Raw genomic sequence first — 18,405 nt, forward strand, 5'->3', positions numbered from 1 at the left:
AAACAAAATCACCAGTCTCCTTTCCGTGATTCCAGTCACCATGACTGAGAGCCTTTGAAACTCTGCAATGTAGGCCTCGACCGTACTATATTGTCTCAGTTGAGCAAGCTCTCTGAAATGGATTTCAGGATCCTTCTTCTCAAACCTCTCGATGAGCCTAGTGGTGAACTCATCATACGTTGTGATAGATCGATGACCAAGAGTAATGAGGCCATGGTACCACCACTCGTGCGCTACTCCGTCCAGGTGCAGCGTAGCGAACTTAATCGCTTCTTCTTCTGCCATTGGCCTAAGAGCTAGATAGTTATCCAGCTTCTGAATCCAAGCTCGGGCTGAATTAGTCTCACTTCCGTCAAAGTGTGGAAGGATAACTTTGTTGACAGCTTGGTACAAATCCCCTTGATTGAATGATCTCCTTTGGTCATAATACCTCCCTTGTCCTTTGTTTTTCCTTTTATGATCCATAAAATCATTATAGGACATATCCATTTTGATGTCATCAGGCAGAGAATCATACTCTGCTCTACCGAGTCTCAACTGCTCCACAAATGAAGCATTCTCCTCGGGATCTGGCTGGTTGATTGTAGGTGCCAGGAAAGTGGGTTTAAAGGGCCTGGAAGATATGTTGGTATTATTAGGTACTACCCGGCCTGCATGTTCATCTTGGGGTTTGGAGGCACTATATTCTCCTCTATGGCCTGAGTTATTCTGAGGAGTGGTGTTCTGACCCACTCTTCCCATCATGAGGGATACCATGTCCATTAAAGCATCCATCTTCCTTTCAAATCTCTTCCCAGGACTCAGAGATCTTTCTCTTTCCTTTCCACTATCATCTCTGTTGCGGGTGAACCCCTCATTTCCCCCGATTGACCTTTCTCCTTCAGCCATGTTAGATTCCCCGGAAGATTCCCAGTGAGCCCTTAAGACTTCTGAGGCTGTCTGACCCTCAGGAGGTTGATGAAACTGGAATTGTTTCCCAACCTTCTTATCTTCTCTTGCCCAGTATCTTTTTTCTCTGTCACTCATATACAGACTTGCTCACAGGATGGCAGGATCTTGGCTCTGATACCACTGAAATATCCCTAGCCAATTTTTTTGAAATTTTTGATCAACTTAATTACAACAACTATATGAATGATCAATTAGTTCTGAGAAAAAAGTAATTAATTTGCTGAAGCAACCCTAACCAGAATGGCACCGTGTGGATGAGCATTGGTCAGAGGATCTTAGTTGCTTATGAAAAGAACTCTAACCAGTATGGCGCCGGGATGGCGAGCATTGGTCAGAGGGTCTTAGTTGCTTATGCAAAGAACTCTAACCAGTATGGTGCCGGGATGGCGAGCATTGGTCAGAGGGTCCCTGAAATCTAGAACTGGAAGGAACTCAACGCCAAGTATGTGCTACCCACTCCAGACGGATAGGGGCTACCATATGACGGAGTGAAACTTAAATGCTTGAATTTAATTGATTGCAGAAACTGAAAAGACACTCGACATCCAGGATGTGCTTTCAATCCAAACAGGGAGAGGAGCTACCATAGGATGGAGGTAGATAAGATAAGTTTGGTTAGCTTGACAATTACAATCAAGATCACAGTTCAAGACTGCCAGTACTACTGGTCAGAGTACAATCAAAAGAAATTCTTTCACACTCCCCTTTTTGAAGAGAGTTTCTGATTCAACATAAATCTGCACTTTCAGCCGCGAACCCATGGATCACTGCCAACAGCTCATTTCGTCCTCGTACAATCTTCTTTCCTCCGGAAACTAATTGCAAAATGCCTTGGTGACGTGGAAACCTGCGAAAGACTCAAACAACACTGCAAAACCCTCACAATGAAAAATGGCACGATTTCCAATGCATTTAAAATGGTACGGCTGGCTGCAAAATACGATTTGTCATTAAAAATAAATGCATGAACCAAACTTGCTGAAACCCTAGGAAATGCAACGCCTAGGTGAGGCAAATACAAAGAACTAATACCCACAATGCAATTTTTTTGTATTTTCTGGTTGTGAACAAAACATGAAATTAGTCGCGGGAATTCTAGATGCAGAAAACTGAATGAACTATAAGCCTAAATGATTACAATGAAAACTCTGATGATAAACTACGGCTAAATGCAATTACATAGAGAATATAATCACCCTAGTTGCTATTTTTCAAGCAAGAAGAGATGCCTATGCTAGAAGGCTTCCATTCCTTGAAGCATGTCCAGAGCCAGACGGCTGCCCAAATACAAATTCTGCCAAAAAAAGATCCCTTCAATCCTCCCAAGACTCCAATAAATAGCTTCACTTGCCTCCTCAAAACCCTAATTCGATTTCCAAGGCAAACCCTAATCCCCTCCTCAACATGGCGCCATCACACCTAGCCAAAAAGTCAAATGAAATAATATAAAAATATCACCTTGGTAAGTTTTCGCCATGTTTTGACTTTGGCCAAGGATAAAATATTAAATAAATCCTCCATGAGGGCGCCACCCATAAAGTCCCCCTTTTAAGTGATGTTTTTAAGTTGTTGGACTAGGCCAAGGGGGGATAAGCAACTTTATAATTATAATGATTATTTAATTAAAATAAAGTTACTTGACCACACAACTCCAAAATCTGAAGCTAGAACCTGACCAAGCTCCTGGAGTTAACTGAACAGGATGTAGAGATTGCCCGATGCCACGCGAGCCCTGCCAAAAATAGAACTTACTAAAAATAGTAACTTCTGAAAACTGCTCCAAAAACTGAGATGAAGACATCGTTGCGAAGCCCTCTGAACCATCAGAAAAAGCCGACGATGAACCCATCCAAAAAGACCTCCTCAAAAATAGGAAACCCTAATTTAACCCTCCGACTGGCCTCCGAGCTTCCTAGAAAGAGACCAACGGTTGCAGAAAGGATCAGGTTTGAGAAGGGGTCATTACATAGAAAGGTAATCTACTTTGTAAATAAGATGTTGAAAATGTAAACTTCTTTTGTCATGTTGAGACATTCTGGGTTTTACCCCCTATGTTCATATCTAAGAGGTGACGATCTCTCAGATTATGAACACTTGTATGCAGACATCATAAGGTGACGATCTTATGATTCTCAAACCAGTTATCATGTTGGATCTCTGGTATGTCATGGATGTGCCATGATGTTGTTGTGATAAAACATTTGAATGAAATGTTTGTGCACATATCACAACCTGGATAAGATGAGAATTTAACCATCCTCATATGTTTATCCTCAATATTGCATGTTTAGGCAATACTGATATCACGTGTTTAGGTGATATCTTGTCATAATAAAATGATAAATCTTTTATATCACATAGTTGAGTGGTTCCCTATGTCACATACTTAGAGTAATGTTTTATGTTTGTATCCTATGTTCTGATGGTACTTCATATTATATGTATAGATGATATATATTCTTGGAGACTGACATTTTGAAAAAGAAATGTGATGCAGGTTACTTTATCTTCCAAAAGCTAAGAGGGAGTGTTAATGCATTAGTAGCCTCTGCAAGATAAGACTCTCCTAACTCAGTAATCTCCTCTATTCTGTTATTAGTTTACTCATTCATGCTTTATGTTTATCAGACTATAACATTGGTCACAATTATGATATTGATACTGGATTAGATTGACGACCTGCTTAACTATGTTAAGCGTCAATCTAAATGCTATCGGGGTATTAACCCGATAGCATATAATGCTAACAGCTATTGTTATTGTTTACGTTATATTAATCCATATGCTTTGATACCGATTCATAATCGGGTATATTTTATATCTGTAACAATTAACAAATGATACCAATTCATGATCGGATATGTTTATAAGCACTATTATCATTAGCAATGATACCGATTCATTATCGGGCATGTTTATAAGCGTTGTTATCATTAATGATACCGATTCATTATCGGGTATGTTTATAGCACCGATTAGTTATGGATCGGTTGGTGTTAGTAGGGGTCACGACCAAGTGACATCTTGGTCGGACATGTCTAAAAGACATGTCCGACCAAGGTGCCACTTGATCGTGGCCACCCTACTATTTATACATCATTCCAATCAAAGGAGATGACATTGAAATCGATACATGTTCATCCTCCTTACCTGCAGCAAAAGAAAGATAGCAATATTAGTGTCATAGGCATAATATCAAAATTAAAATACACCATCCTGCATATAACTTGTCCATTAAATTGGAAATTACAATACATTTACACTTTGGTCTTTGGTCCCAGTGGTGGACTTCATCTTTGTTCAATGGCACGGTTCCCAATGTTTGGTTGCCCTCGCGCTCCTGCAACGCGTTCCCACATCTTTTCTTTTTTTAGTCTTCAGCGCCTGGCCTTGATTGCAATCCTTCTTCGATTTGCATTTCAGGTCTTTCTCCTGGTTCTCTAATGACGTCTTGCGACCTGCGAACGATCAATTTCATTTCAATAAATCAATTTGAAAAATTAATTAATTTAATTTAACAAATATTAAAATTTAACACCTGGAGGGTCATTTGAAAATTTCCCAAGTTTTAACGCTTTTACTCCTTCCACGAATTTAGTTGTTCCTGGCAATTTCGGGCAAGAGGGGCGTTCGAAAAGTTTTTAAAACTTTGACATTTTCACCCCTTTATGGTGAATTTCGGGATTTTGGGCACTCTTGTAGATTACACAAACTTCGGAGCTGCGGCGTCCTTCGCGATTTTCGTGTCTTGGAGAATTTCAGAGATTCAAGGCGTTTTGGCAAACTGAAGATTTTTAGAGCTATTTAACATGTTTCGTAATTTTTCAAAAAACTTCGGACCTTTTGTAATATTTTGCAAATTTCGGAGCATTAAACGTTTTTGCGAACTCTATCATTTTCGGCCCTGAACCACCCTTTTGCAAATTCCGGAGTTTTAGCGTTTTTCTTTGCAAATTAGAAAAGTTTTCGGACCCTAGTGCATGCTCTGCAACTTAAGAAGACTTGGGACCCTAAGGCGCTTCCTACGAATTTCGGACCATTAAACATGCTTTGCAAATTCTTTTTAAAAACTTCGGACCTTAGCCACCTTTCCGCAAACTCAAGGTAAATTTCGGACTTTTTGAACTTTTGGCGAACTGGAGGCATTTTCAGACCTAAACAAACCTTTTGCAAATTTAAAAAACTTCGAATTTCGGCCCCAAGGTCCAAAATTGGGGAACTTAAGTGGATTTCGAACCATTGGGGTCCTTTTGCAACATTTCACTTTTTCAAATTTTTGCCCCAGGGTCCGAAATTGGGCATTTTAAGTGAAATTCGGACCTAAAGGGTCTTTTTGCAACATTTCACATTTTCCAGTTTTTGCCCCAGGGTCCGAAATTGGGCATTTTAAGTGAAATTCGGACCTAAAGGGTCTTTTTGCAACATTTCACATTTTCAAATTTTTGCCCTAGGGTCCGAAATTGGGCATTTTAAGTGAAATTCGGACCTAAAGGGTCTTTTTGCAACATTTCACATTTTGGCTTGAAAGTCCGAAATTCACCCTTCCTGGGCATTTTGGCGATTTTAAACGTTCTCCTCAAGAAGTTCGAGCTTGGGCACTTGGGCGAGTTTGTCAAGATCTCGCCGAAGGATCATTTTATGGCATATAACATTTAAGTATAAGAAAATATTTCATATATACTTCCAGGATGTTTGAGAGTGGTTTCGGACCTCCAGGAGTTATATTGCAAATTCTAGTTTTTGGAGGATTCCTCAGTTTTCCAGACTTAGTCAAATTTCAGGATCAGGACATTCCAGACTTGGCCAAATTTCAGGGCATTTGAAGATCAAGATGACATTCCAGACTCCATCACTCACCAACTTGACCTAACTCAGACCTTCAAGGATGATATTCACTCACCAAGCAAGACATAATGAGCAACAAGAGCAAAACCAAGCCCTTTGGAAGACTCTCAAAGAAACCCTAATTCTAGGGCCCTATTGACTCACCCTGGCTCAAGCAGAGCCTGCCATCCCAGCGATTCCCCTGACAACACTCATCATGCAAAGGCTAACAGACAAAACCTTGAAAAAACCTAGAAAAACAAACCCCAGAAAGCAAAAAGCAGGGGTCCCCATTTAATGGGGCGATGCGTGAATACGTCACAACAGGCCCCAGAGGCCGAAATTGGCTTAGCGGCACCTGACCCTTCATATCCCCTTCCTCTTTCGCAAGGACAGAAAGGCACAAATTGGGGGGTCCCTGTCCAAGACGGGGATGGGTGTGCGATTCGCACAACACTTACCTCCTTACAATGTCCCCTTAGGGATTTGCCTTAACTTAGTCCCGAGACAACAATTTTAACTTAAAGTGAGAGTTGTAATATATTAATAAACATAATTTTATCAGAACTAAATACATATCATTATACTATTTAACTTAAAATTTAAAGAATAGTTCAAAGGATGGAACTTATCTTGATAAATTTCTCTAGGTTGTATACTTGAAAATTATAGCTCTATTATTAATTGTTGTTGCTCAACTGAGCCTTCAGATTAGAATACAATAGATTCTTCACAAATGAGCTTTTTTTTTTTTTCATGTCTTCCCTACATTCTTTCTTCCTTCCAGTCTACTCAAAATTCTTTCATATGTCTGCTCAAAAACTATTCATGACTACGACCATAGAATCTTCACAACAGTTTCACAAATCTACTCTATTCTTTCACAGATTTTGCCTTTGAAGGATCCTTTATTATATAGTACTTGTATAAAAGATAACTCATTTTTCTCCCCTAAATGATTTATGCAAATCTGCCTTGAATGTATATACTATTCTTAAACATAGTTGTCTCCGATGTAGTCTTTGAAAAATATGTTGTTGATGATCTTTCAATCTGTAATTGGCTGCACTTCCTCTTCCAAGTGGGATGATAAATTATACAATGAACTCATTGCCACTGCTGCTATGTTTGATAGAATCAATGATGTCTGTACATCTAAGAAGTGCTGCTTCTGATTTATCTTTTTACTTTGCAGGATGGCAGGATCATGCTCTAATACCACTGTAATGCCCCCTTTAGTGATGGCTTATGAAATAGGAACATTTTACTTATAAGAACCAATTGCAAGAGACTTTTTTCCTCAAAATCTCAAATATCACAAAGGATTTTACTCTATGTTGTCACTTATAATGTTTATGTTATGCAAGGAATGTAATATATAAGAAAATATCACTGCTATCGCTGATTCAATCAACTGTATGCAAGATGCCTTGTTCTATATATGCTTAATTCAACAATGGTATGATTATCATTCAAGTATGTACAATTGATCTTAATGACAACACTAGTAAATGAAGCTAGCCTCCTTGATATAATTATGGCAATTGGATAGTGGTTGTCTCTGATGTTCGATATAACATATGCTCCATATTATGTGTTCCAATTGTTGGAAAGATTGACGATCTACTACTCCAAAATATGCACAGATGTCTTCCTTAGAATCGCTAATAAAATATTCTATCCTATATGTTTTCGTAGTTTGGTAATGATAATCCTAAAAGCTATTTCTTATCTATCAATCAAGCATGCAAAGAAAGGATATGATGCTATTTCGGATTTAACTCGAAGTGCTTGCAGCACGGTGGTGCCTTCTCTAATTTGTAATTTGTTCTATATGCAATCAGTTTGATGATTCAAGGCTAATTTTCCTTAGCCTAAGTAATCCTAGTAGGGTATTATTGTGATGTCTTCACACATCGCCCCATTGCAAATGGGGACCCCAACTTTTCGCTTTTTAGAGTAGAAGTTTTGCCTAATTTCCTAGTGTTTCCCTTTGCTGGTGAGAGGGTTTTTGAATTTTGAATAGGATTATGTGTTTAAAATGTCAAAATGTGAGAGTGATCCTGAGTTTTGCTTAAGTCTAGGGGTTGCCTTAGGGTTTTGATTTATTCTTGCTAAGTGTTGCCTTGACATTTGAGTGTCAGCGTGTTTTCGAACGTCCGCGTCGATGATTTTTGAGTGCCAAGGTGTTTTAAGGCCTTTAGGAGTTGTTTTCTCACTCCTAGGAAGTTATTCAAGTTGGTTTTGCACTTTATCCCGTTAGGTTTCCTTTTGTTTTGCTCAAATTTTGGTGAATTTGCCTAGGTCCAGATGATTTTTATTGAGTTTTTAAGTTTCCTAATGGTTTTGAGTGGAAAAATCATCATATTCCGGATGAAAATCGACATTCTAAGGGTCATAAGGTCAAAATTCCAAACAAGAGGTGCTTTTCCCCTCATATTCTTAACTACCCATGATTTTTCCCATGCAAAATCCAGACTGGACATGGATTTCCCTTGGAATCCAAACATGCCCTATTTTTTCCCCATTCAAAATTCAGACTAGGGGCGATTTTCCACCAGGACGATTAAACTTTGTTGAAGTGTTGGGAATTTTCCTGACTACCTTCGAATTTCCCCTAGGGAGTGTGGATGACTTAAGTGAGGATTCCTGATGACAATCGATTTTCCACCAGAGCTTTTCATGATGACTTTTTGTGGATTTCAGTGTGGATAGTGATTCTAGACTTGGTGTGGATTTCCACCAAGTGCAAATTGAAGATTTTTAAGTCCGGATAAGTGTCCAGACAGGGGTCGATTTTCCCCCAAAGACATTTTGAATGTTTTTTAATAAGTTTTCATTGGGATTTTTATCCCAACATGGGGCAATTTTCCCCCCAATGGTCAATTTTGATCTAAACTGTAATGTCCCTGCTAATTTTCTGATACTAAGACATTTCAACAAACACTTGGCTGTCATGGTTTATCATGCTGTTCACTGTTTCAGTTAGACTTAAAGGACATTCTGAAGCAATTTTTAATGAAGGATGAGCCTTAACAATGATTGAATATCATAGAAATAATCCTAAACAACAACTACAACATATTAAGGGCAGATCGGGCTCATATATGTGTCATAACTCCTTGCTGTGATTTAGTCAAACACTTGGCATACATCTTCAGAATACTGTCTAATTAAGAAGCAGTCCTTACACTAATCCAATCCACATTGAGGTCATTACAACATGCATTTAGAGTACCATTATATGGACTGATTCCAAGGACCAAGTCTCAGAATTCTGAGGACTAAGGACTGATATAGACTCACAAATTTACAACTGTAACAAAGGGTATGGTATGCTAAGAACCTGATTTTAATGCCCCAGGTACAATGATGAAGATGCAAGCCAGGATCCTCAATTATGATGTCTTCTAGGTGCAAGATCGAAGCCCACTATATGCCGTCCCTGCTGCTGCCAAAGGAAGTTTGAGAACAATGTATAATCTGTATCTAGTGTCTTGTTATTCCTCCAAACAAATTGAACCTTCCTCCCAAATGTAGCGCTTTACTTTCAAAGGAGTCTCCAAGCTATTATAGTCAACCAATAGCTAAAATAGAGGGTCTTAAGGCCCACGACCTCCCTCAGATCTGATTCTCAAAATAAATTGAAATGAACACCAAAATACCTCATAAACAGTCTCAATCATATCGCCTCACTCCCCTATGCATTTAGGAGGCATTACAAGTCAAAATCGATGCATGTAGGAGGTGGTATGAACAAAATCGTGGGTCCAAGTTCTGCAGCTGTGTTGATGACAGTACCTTATACCTTCAATTTGCCTCCAAACAGTGATGATAGATATCGCCTAGATGCCAAAGGGAGATTGCTGTCTAGTTATGCCCAAGGGAAGCCTACACCATCACACAATGTGAATCCTCAGATCTGCAAGTCTGAAGTGCTACTATAATCTGACATCAAAAACTCCTTATGCTCAGTATGGAAAGCTGAATGCTTCCCACTCTCTTCACAACCCTTTGGAGGATCTTTCACCCCCTCAGTTATGCTGACCAATAGGGAGGTATCGTTCCCCAAGATCTTATGCAGACAACCTGTGTCTCCACAACACAACAAGAGATAACATAAACAAATGATGATCGACATGTGTTTCCCCTCTTCTCTTTATCCATTTCATAACTCATCATAATCACCTTCTAGAAGATAAGGGTAGGTACACTTTATATTATTTGATTAAACATGTTATTTTAATGTACCTTTAATTTATTAATTAAATAAAATACACACGTCTCCTGATACTTGTTATCTCCTTATAACATCAAAATATCGAATAATAAAGAGATGTGAAGTCACCAATCACTGCCATGTCGACCCTCTAAACAATTTCTAAATGGTATAATTGAGGAGGAAGTGTTTATTGAACAACCTGAAGGATTTGTGGTACATGGGAAGGAATCTCATGTATGCAAGTTGAAGAAGGCATTGTATGGCCTCAAGCAGGCACCACGTGCTTGGTACGAAAGAATTGATCGTTACTTGATGGGCTTGGGTTTCTCCAAGAATGATGCAGATTAAAACTTGTACTTCAAGGTAATTAATGGGGAAGCATTAATTTTGATTCTTTATGTTGATGAATTACTTATCACTGGAGAAGATCATCTTATTATCAAATGCAAGAAGGAGCTAGCTTCTGAATTTGAGATGAAGGATCTTGGTTTATTGCACTACTTGGTTTAGAAGTTTGGCAGAAATCTGATGGGATCATTTTGAGTCAAGGGAAGTACACCATAGACATTCTAAAGAGATTTGGTATGATAGATTGTAATTCCATGGCCACACCTACGGAGACCAACTTGCATAAGCTAAGAGAAGTTGCAGCTATTTCAGATCTGGTAGACCCTACACTATACAGATCGATGATTGGATCTTTAATGTGTCTAGTCAATACTAGACCAGATATTTGCTATGCAGTAAGTGCACTTAGCCAATTCATGTGTGAACCAAAGCAAATACACCTAGTTACAACAAAACATATTCTGAGATACTTGCAAGGCACAGTTTGATATGGCTTGAGATATTCTTCTGATATGAAGTTGAAGCTATGTGGATTTACTGATTTCAATTGGGTAGGATGTGTCACTGATCGGAAGAGAACCTTTGGTGGTTGTTCCAGTTTGGGTTTAGCTATGATCTCTTGCTGCAGCATGAAACAGTCTTCAGTAGCACTGAGCTCCACAAAAGCTGAGTATGTAGGAGCATGAGAAGTAGTATGGCTTCGGAAGCTTCTTGCAGGATTGTTTGGACAATCCTTAGAACCTACAATTATCCATTGTGATAATCAAAGTTGTGTAAAGCTTTTAGTCAATCCTGTATTCCATGATAGGTCGAAGAATGTGGAGATCAATTATCACTATGTTAGAGACATGGTGGAAAGGAATGCTATTCAGTTAAGATACATTAGCGCTAATGAGCAAACATCAGACATTCTCACCAAGCCTCTCTCCAAAGTAAAGTTTGTGTACTTTCGAGGTAAGCTTGGTATGGTGGAGAATGAAGCTCTAGCTGAGATTGAGTCTCAACTTCATTGATTTGTTTATTTATATACTAATGTATTCTTATCTTCAAAAGATGTTTAAAGTGTAAACTCTTGTTAATGCATTTCTCCTTGAGGGAGAATTGAGGTGTAAGCCCTTATCTCCACCCTCTGATATGGTTCATGGTGGATGTCATGTGTGTGACACCATGACAACATCACGTGAGAGAGTCCGTGATGATTTTCTTGTACTTGTGTGTTTACCCTCTGGATGAGCCATTGTGAAATATCATTGTGAGGTGAGAATCTCACAATGATAAACACTTGTACATCCTACCATTATTGTGAGGTGACAATCTCACAATAATGGTTGATATCTCGTGAAGTGATATCTATGGATAATGGTGGATATCATGTGAGGTGATATCTATGGATAAGCCATAATGGTGGATATCATGTGAGGTGATATCTACGGATAAGCCATAATGGTGGATATTACTTGAGGAGATATCTATGGTGGATATCACGTGAGGTGATATCCGTGGATAAGCCATAATGGTGGATATCACATGAGGTGATGTCTATGGATATGCCATGTTGTTTGTTATCACGGTGAGGTGATACCTATTCGTTCACCATCCATGGGAGTAGCCATGGTGAATGTCACTATGTGACTCAGATCTTGAGTAGGATTCCTCCCTAGCTAAGAGGGAGTGTTGAAGTATAGCGTGATCTGACTGAGTCAACTAAGTTGTGTAATCGGCCTTAGACAACTTAGTTTACCAATTAATTATATATTGATATGATAAAATAATAATTAATATACATTGTAAAAGAATTGATTAATGTATGATTCGATTCTACGTAATGATTAATATATGAATCGATTCTATGTTAAATCATATTAACTAACTTATTCATTAAATGTGTTGATGCATAACCGATCTAAGGGGGAGAGATGTGATGGTTGAAGAGAGACATGTTGTTTGGAATAGACATCATGTTAAGTATATAGGATCGATCTCTCCCTCCATTAGCAGATTGATGAGAGTAGAAGATATAAGTATTAGTGAAATAAGAAACAGATTACATTCATATCTAACACATCGAATTTGACCCATTATCAACAGCAGGTCATATTTGTTACACATCGAATTGAAGGCTCGGGTAGATTACGTATCTCTCTGCAGATTGTATTCCTTGATCTGCGAATTTGCTGTCACCTCCAAGTCTGCATTACACAAATAACTATCAGATCGAGTTCCCTCATTGTGGGGTGATTTCTGTGTCTACCAGCAGATCATCATTATAGAGCAGATTGAACCCATAGGTTGAACTGTGTTGATACTTTCTTAAGAGGTGAATCTAATTCATTGTCAAATAATTTTGTAAATATAATCTGATCACCAAATTTAACACATTACATATAAATTTCTGAATTCTTATTTTTAAGAACAGAAAATACAATTTTTCCAAAATTATAGGAATTGAATCACCAAGAACAAGATTTGCATGCCCGGAGTCTAGCGCCAAACTAGAGAAGGATTTTTATTGATGAATTCAATGAGTTCACGATATAAGAGCATCCAACTGGCAAAAGTGGCTCCAACTAACTTTGTTTGCATCAACTATAATTATCAAAAACAAATATTGAATGAAACAATAGGAATGCTAAGTCCCACGCCTGGCCTCCGGGCAAGATTATTGAATTTAACTTAATTTCCTCAAAGAACAAACAATCTGAACCATAATTGATCCCTAATGCTTGGTGGAATAACGGAATCATTGCTGATGAATGCTGGTCAAGAGGTCTGCATAATTTTCCAAACCCTTCGTGAGTGGTACAACCTGATAGAGCACTGAATTTGGCTGCAAAATGGTACGGCCAGCTTGTGTAAGGGTACGGTTGGCCCTAGGAAGGGTACGGCTGAGATAATATGCCTCCAAGCCCTCTAAATCTACGTCTAGAACTCTTGGTAGCTGCTGAAATCAATTTCCCTTGAAGCACTTGCAGAAAATTCAACCAAACAGTGACCAATCAAACACATGGAGGCTTAATTTATTGAAGAATTTGCCTGATCTAATGCACCAAATCCTTGATGCTTATTGCTGAAAGGAAAACCTGTAAAACCTGCTATAAATTCATTTAATTGAAGCACAAATGGAAACCCTATATAGATTCCCCTCAATGGTGAACTAGGTTTTCGTCCAATTCACAATTCTCCATGGGTTTTCATCCTCAGCAAAGATGCTTTGAAAAATAATTCTGAAAATTAATCATCAACATGAGAAAATGAGAGAATGAATTCTTTTATAAAATCCCTTTCTTACTTTGGATTCCAATGCCCTAATTAGCCACATTTAATTTGGCTTTCAAGTCCAATTGTGGCACCCATGCCTAAGTGGCATCCAACTTAAGGAAATAGTGTAACTTTATTTAACTTTATGATTTAATTTATTTTCCTCTTTGAACTTTATAACTTAAAATTATAAAGTTACTTTATGATTTCCACAACTTGCCATAAATAGTCACTTTAATGATATTTTGCTATTTTAAGAAAAAAAGATTATCTATTTTAGCAAAAATTGACTTAGCCAAGAAAATAATATTATTTGCTCATTAAATAAGCATCCAAAAGCCAGTCTCTAGCGTGTAAAGTCCTCCCATGCCAGGCACAACATCTCCTATCCATTGGATTTGCCTATGGAGATGGATAATAGGCAAATCCCGCCACTTGAGTGATTGTCTAGGAAAGAGGGGATATTACAAATACTAAGAATTAGAATAGAGGTCCTTGGAGTTGTATCAATAACTAATTTGATCTTGAAGAAACATAACACATGAAAATAACAACACTTGGAAGAAGAAAGGATGAAGACGTTTAATTATCACAAAAGATTCAAAGCTTCTTCATGGATTTGAAGACCGATGTGCCCTGTGGGTTGGTGCCTACAAAATTTGTAAGAAGATTTCAATACAAAAGCAATATTTTGCCGTGGTTTTCTCCCGCAAGGGTTTCCAAGTAAATAATGTGTTTTGTTGTGCTTTTACTTGCAAGGCCTTGCATGTGTGGTTAATTAAGTTTTTGAAGTATTGCTATTGTGTTTAGTCAACTTTTGAAAAGTAAATGTTTGTTGATATACTGATTCACCCCTTCCTCTCAGTATAATTGTGTGCTCTTCACTTTTCTTTTCTTTGTTGGTATTGGAGTCTCTTTCAAGATGTGCAGCATAATAATTTTCACAATAAGCAGCCTACATACATCAATAGCAGACCAAGACAACCAAAACTAAAGGATATAACCATTTTGATAAGAAAGATAGCATAGTTGACATTGATATGACAAGAATGACCTGACATTTGGCTATAGATATAATTGAAAACAAACTTTTGGAGGTAGAAAATTTGGGTACCAAAAACTAATTTTCTACTGTTTAGTCTTGTAAAATCTCTTTTGAAAATCCTTTGTAATGTTTCCATTTGAATCCTGCTGTAACTAGACTGCCTTTGATCCTTGGCCACTTTCTTGTGTTAGACAAAATAAGGCTTTTTGTAAAATTCCCTTTCAGTAATATAAATCACCTTTTATATTTTTCAAATGATTGTACTGGCTCATTATAGATAACCAAAAAGAAACAAAAATATTTAAAATTTTTGTTGATAAGTTAATATGTTTATTTTTGTGGCATTTTGTTAAAAGTTAAAATAGTTCATTGAGCATATGCTTAAATAATGATTGTTTCTTACATTCAAAGACAATGTCGTTTGATGTTTTTATATTTCATATTGCATTTTATGCCATACACCTCATGCTTAAATTAATTGATTTCCAAGTTGTTAGCCCTCTTAGGTTATATTTGCATCACTAGATTCTTAGTCTTTAGAGCTTCATGGTTACACATACTCTTGTTTTGACTTAGTCGAGAAGGATCTGGTTTATGGTTACTGTCAAGTTTGAAGCTAAAGGTGCAAGTCTTCTTATTTTGTCCTACAAGGTTTAGCATTGAAACATTTAAGATTTAATAACATCAATAATAAATATTTTAGAGCAATCTTTGATTGGTTCCACTTTCCGTATCCATTGACAATTGAAGCGCAATTCAAAGTAGACAAATTACACATCATTTTGATGAATTCTATTTCAAGAAAATTCATTAAAAGGCTATCATAAACTAAATCCTATATTTCACTTGGAATTTCATTGCATCTCAAAGGACCAATATCAGATTCTTCTTTATCTGGAATTTTGTTTAGAGTCAGCTATTGAAAGTACCAATCTTGTTTGGCCCTTACTTGCCCAATTCTGGTTTAATGCTTTCATTAGGAGCAAAGATTACATTTTCTCTTGAAAGACCAATATTTTCCAACAACACAATTGGTGAATTCTCTGGGTCAGCAGGAAGAAACAGGGGTGAAAATGATTTCTCTGCAACAGATGTATTCAAAATAGGCTTTACCATAGGACACCGTCACAACATTAAAAAGACCTAAAATTTTCTTCTTTTGCTGGACCAGTTTAGAATTTAATATTTTTCTTCAGTTGAACTCTTTAGGGTGGGCAAAATCAGCATATTGTTTATCGCCAATTTTCTCATCTACTTGACCTAGTTCCTCTGCTCTTTATTTCCTAGCACGTTTATTTGTTGTGTTCTATAGATGGACAAGACATTGCTTGATTTTGTTGCACTTGCATCTTTTTCCTGAGTCATCTGCAATTTTTGGTCATCTATAGATTCCTGTGTTGGTTTGATTTATGTAATATTAATGTCTTGTTGAACAACTTCAAAAGTCAAGTATTGGACATTTTGAGAATAATGGAATAAACACTAAATCAGATTAGTCGTTATAAACTTATAAGTTGCAGCAGGATCAGGTTATACAAGAAAAATCCCTTAATTTTTACAATCATGCTCTTCGTAAAAATGTTAATACTCATTTACAATTTATTAAGATAAACTCCTTTTTCAGCCTTGTCTCCTTTCTGCTGTTTAAATCTTTTGGATTTGAAGTTCATATATATTTTTCTGAGTTGGAGTTTCTCTCACCCTGTATTGCTTCTCTTTATAACTCAATAGATTAGTCATTTTACTTTGAAGCTTCAGACTTGATTTGAGTATAAGAGAGAAAAATAAAGTTTTAACTATTTTACTGAATTTCTTGGTAGCAGCATGTGGTCTTATTGATGCAAATAGAAGGCAATTAGTCATCAGCTCAGACACAAAGGTAATAATTATTCTAGATAACAAATCTAAAACTTTATTAAATCAAAGTGAATGATATGTCACTAACCTATTTTGTGCTTCTGGTTTGCTTCCTGTAATGAAGAATTTAAAAGTTTTTTATTAAATTAAAATAGCAGAATGCATGTATCAAGTTGATCAACTTTCAGATTAATCTGTGTTATAAATACTAACCCATAATAGAATGAGCATGTCTGTAATAGTGAGCCTCCTTTTATATTATTAACGCTTTCTCATGTTAATTAGAAAGGAAGCTATTTCATAGGACAAGATAATAGAAAGTTGTCAAGAGAAAAGGTCTCACATGTACATGTCCTTTATTGCATAATAAAGCTTAATTAGTTGGAATATGTTATGATTCAGGGGGATTCTACTGAAGTAGAAATCAAAGATTGGGTAAAACAAAATCTTGTTTTCTACCTTGAAGATGGTAAGGAACATAGAATTACAAACGGAAACAATACAACACTGGTGATTGATGGGAAATGCTTGGAATATGCTTTGGAGTCTGATCTCCATGAGAGCTTTTTTGAATTGAGTTGCCAATGCTTCAGTGTCATTTGTTGCCGAGTAACACCTCTCCAAAAGGCCCAGGTCTCTTTCTCACTCACTCTCTTTCCCTCTCTCTTAAGGCCTAGGTCATTTGTTGCCGAGTAACAACATTGTGCTCTTGTGTGCATTCATGTATCTACTTGTGCATATGGTATTTGTCTTTTTTGTCTCTTATTGTACTCTATTCACGTACTTCTGGATTTCATTATTGATTGAATATAAGCTTATTTGTCATTATATTTGAGATTATATTAGATGTCCTTTGTCCCCGTTTAAATAGCATTGTTTAAATTTTTAGTAGTTCCAATAATATTTGTGAAATCCATTCCTTGAAGAAGCTAAAGGTAAAAACTTACACAAGTACCAAACTTGGTCCATAGAAAGATATTAAAATTGCTTTTGTTAAGGCATTCTTCTTTGATAGATACTTTGTAAGTGCAAATGAAAGAATTTATGAAGCTGATTACCTTCTCAAGTAAATCTCTTCTCTTTGAAAGGATGCTTACATGAAAAATAAGTAAATTTGCCTATTGGATCATTCTTGGACCAGAATTTCATTATCAGCTTCTTTATATCCTTGATTGGCAGTACATTAAACTATTTTTTGGACAAAAACAATTAAAGTCAAAATTCTTATAATGCATCCCTATCTAAAAGATTCAAGGTGATTCGGATACTTGTGGGCCTTCTAAAAGGCATGTTGATTGTGCATACTTTCAATCAGTTAAAGAATTTAATATAAGGCTTCTTTTTCTATTAGGAAAAAGTAAATATATGATGTATAAGAGGAGTTCAGGACAAGTTTCGTCTTAGGAAAACTGTGTAATCCATTCAGAATATTGCATCAAGAGCTTAACTATTACATTTGATAAGATGCAATAGAGTCTGAATTCGAGGAAATTCAAACAGATTTTCTAGATGAGGTATATTCAAAATAAAAAATATTGGCTTTAAAACATGTTCCATTAAATTTTGTTTTGTACACCAATTATAGGTTTTTAGAAGGAAATTAATTGTCATTTTAACCTGAAAGTCAATAGACATCATTACATATGAGCTCTAAGAGGGTAAGGGCCACTTCACTCAGTGGAGTTATCAACATGCCAAGGAGATGATGAAGATGGTTGAAAACTTGAAACCATGACCACCTTTTTAAAACTCCACAAGATTTTCTGTTGTCAGGCTTTCCCCACAAACTGTCACACACTTTTATCAAAACAACCATGAAAAAATATAATGAGGCATTCAGAACCTTTTACTTTTCATAAGGCAGGTGATCCTCATTGTGAGTGGATGACTGGATGTCCCA

At 36.9% G+C, this 18,405-nt stretch overlaps 1 protein-coding gene across 5 annotated transcripts in view; it reads left to right on the plus strand.

Annotated features, from left to right (window-relative positions):
* The window catches only part of LOC131032649 (phospholipid-transporting ATPase 3), a 417,034-nt gene that overhangs the window by 340,638 nt on the left and 57,991 nt on the right, over positions 1–18,405 (plus strand). For 3 of the 5 annotated variants that reach the window (XM_057963683.2, XM_057963680.2, XM_057963682.2), the window contains exons 21-22: positions 16,469–16,527; positions 16,908–17,138. In XM_057963683.2, the coding sequence (XP_057819666.1) occupies positions 16,469–16,527; positions 16,908–17,138 (290 nt within the window). The remainder of the gene's footprint in view (positions 1–16,468; positions 16,528–16,907; positions 17,139–18,405) is intronic. The other 2 variants (XM_057963681.2, XM_057963684.2) reach the window with 1 other exon arrangement.

This window comes from Cryptomeria japonica, chromosome 11 (genome assembly GCF_030272615.1).
Source record: "Cryptomeria japonica chromosome 11, Sugi_1.0, whole genome shotgun sequence".
In the NCBI taxonomy this organism is placed as follows: domain Eukaryota; kingdom Viridiplantae; phylum Streptophyta; class Pinopsida; order Cupressales; family Cupressaceae; genus Cryptomeria; species Cryptomeria japonica.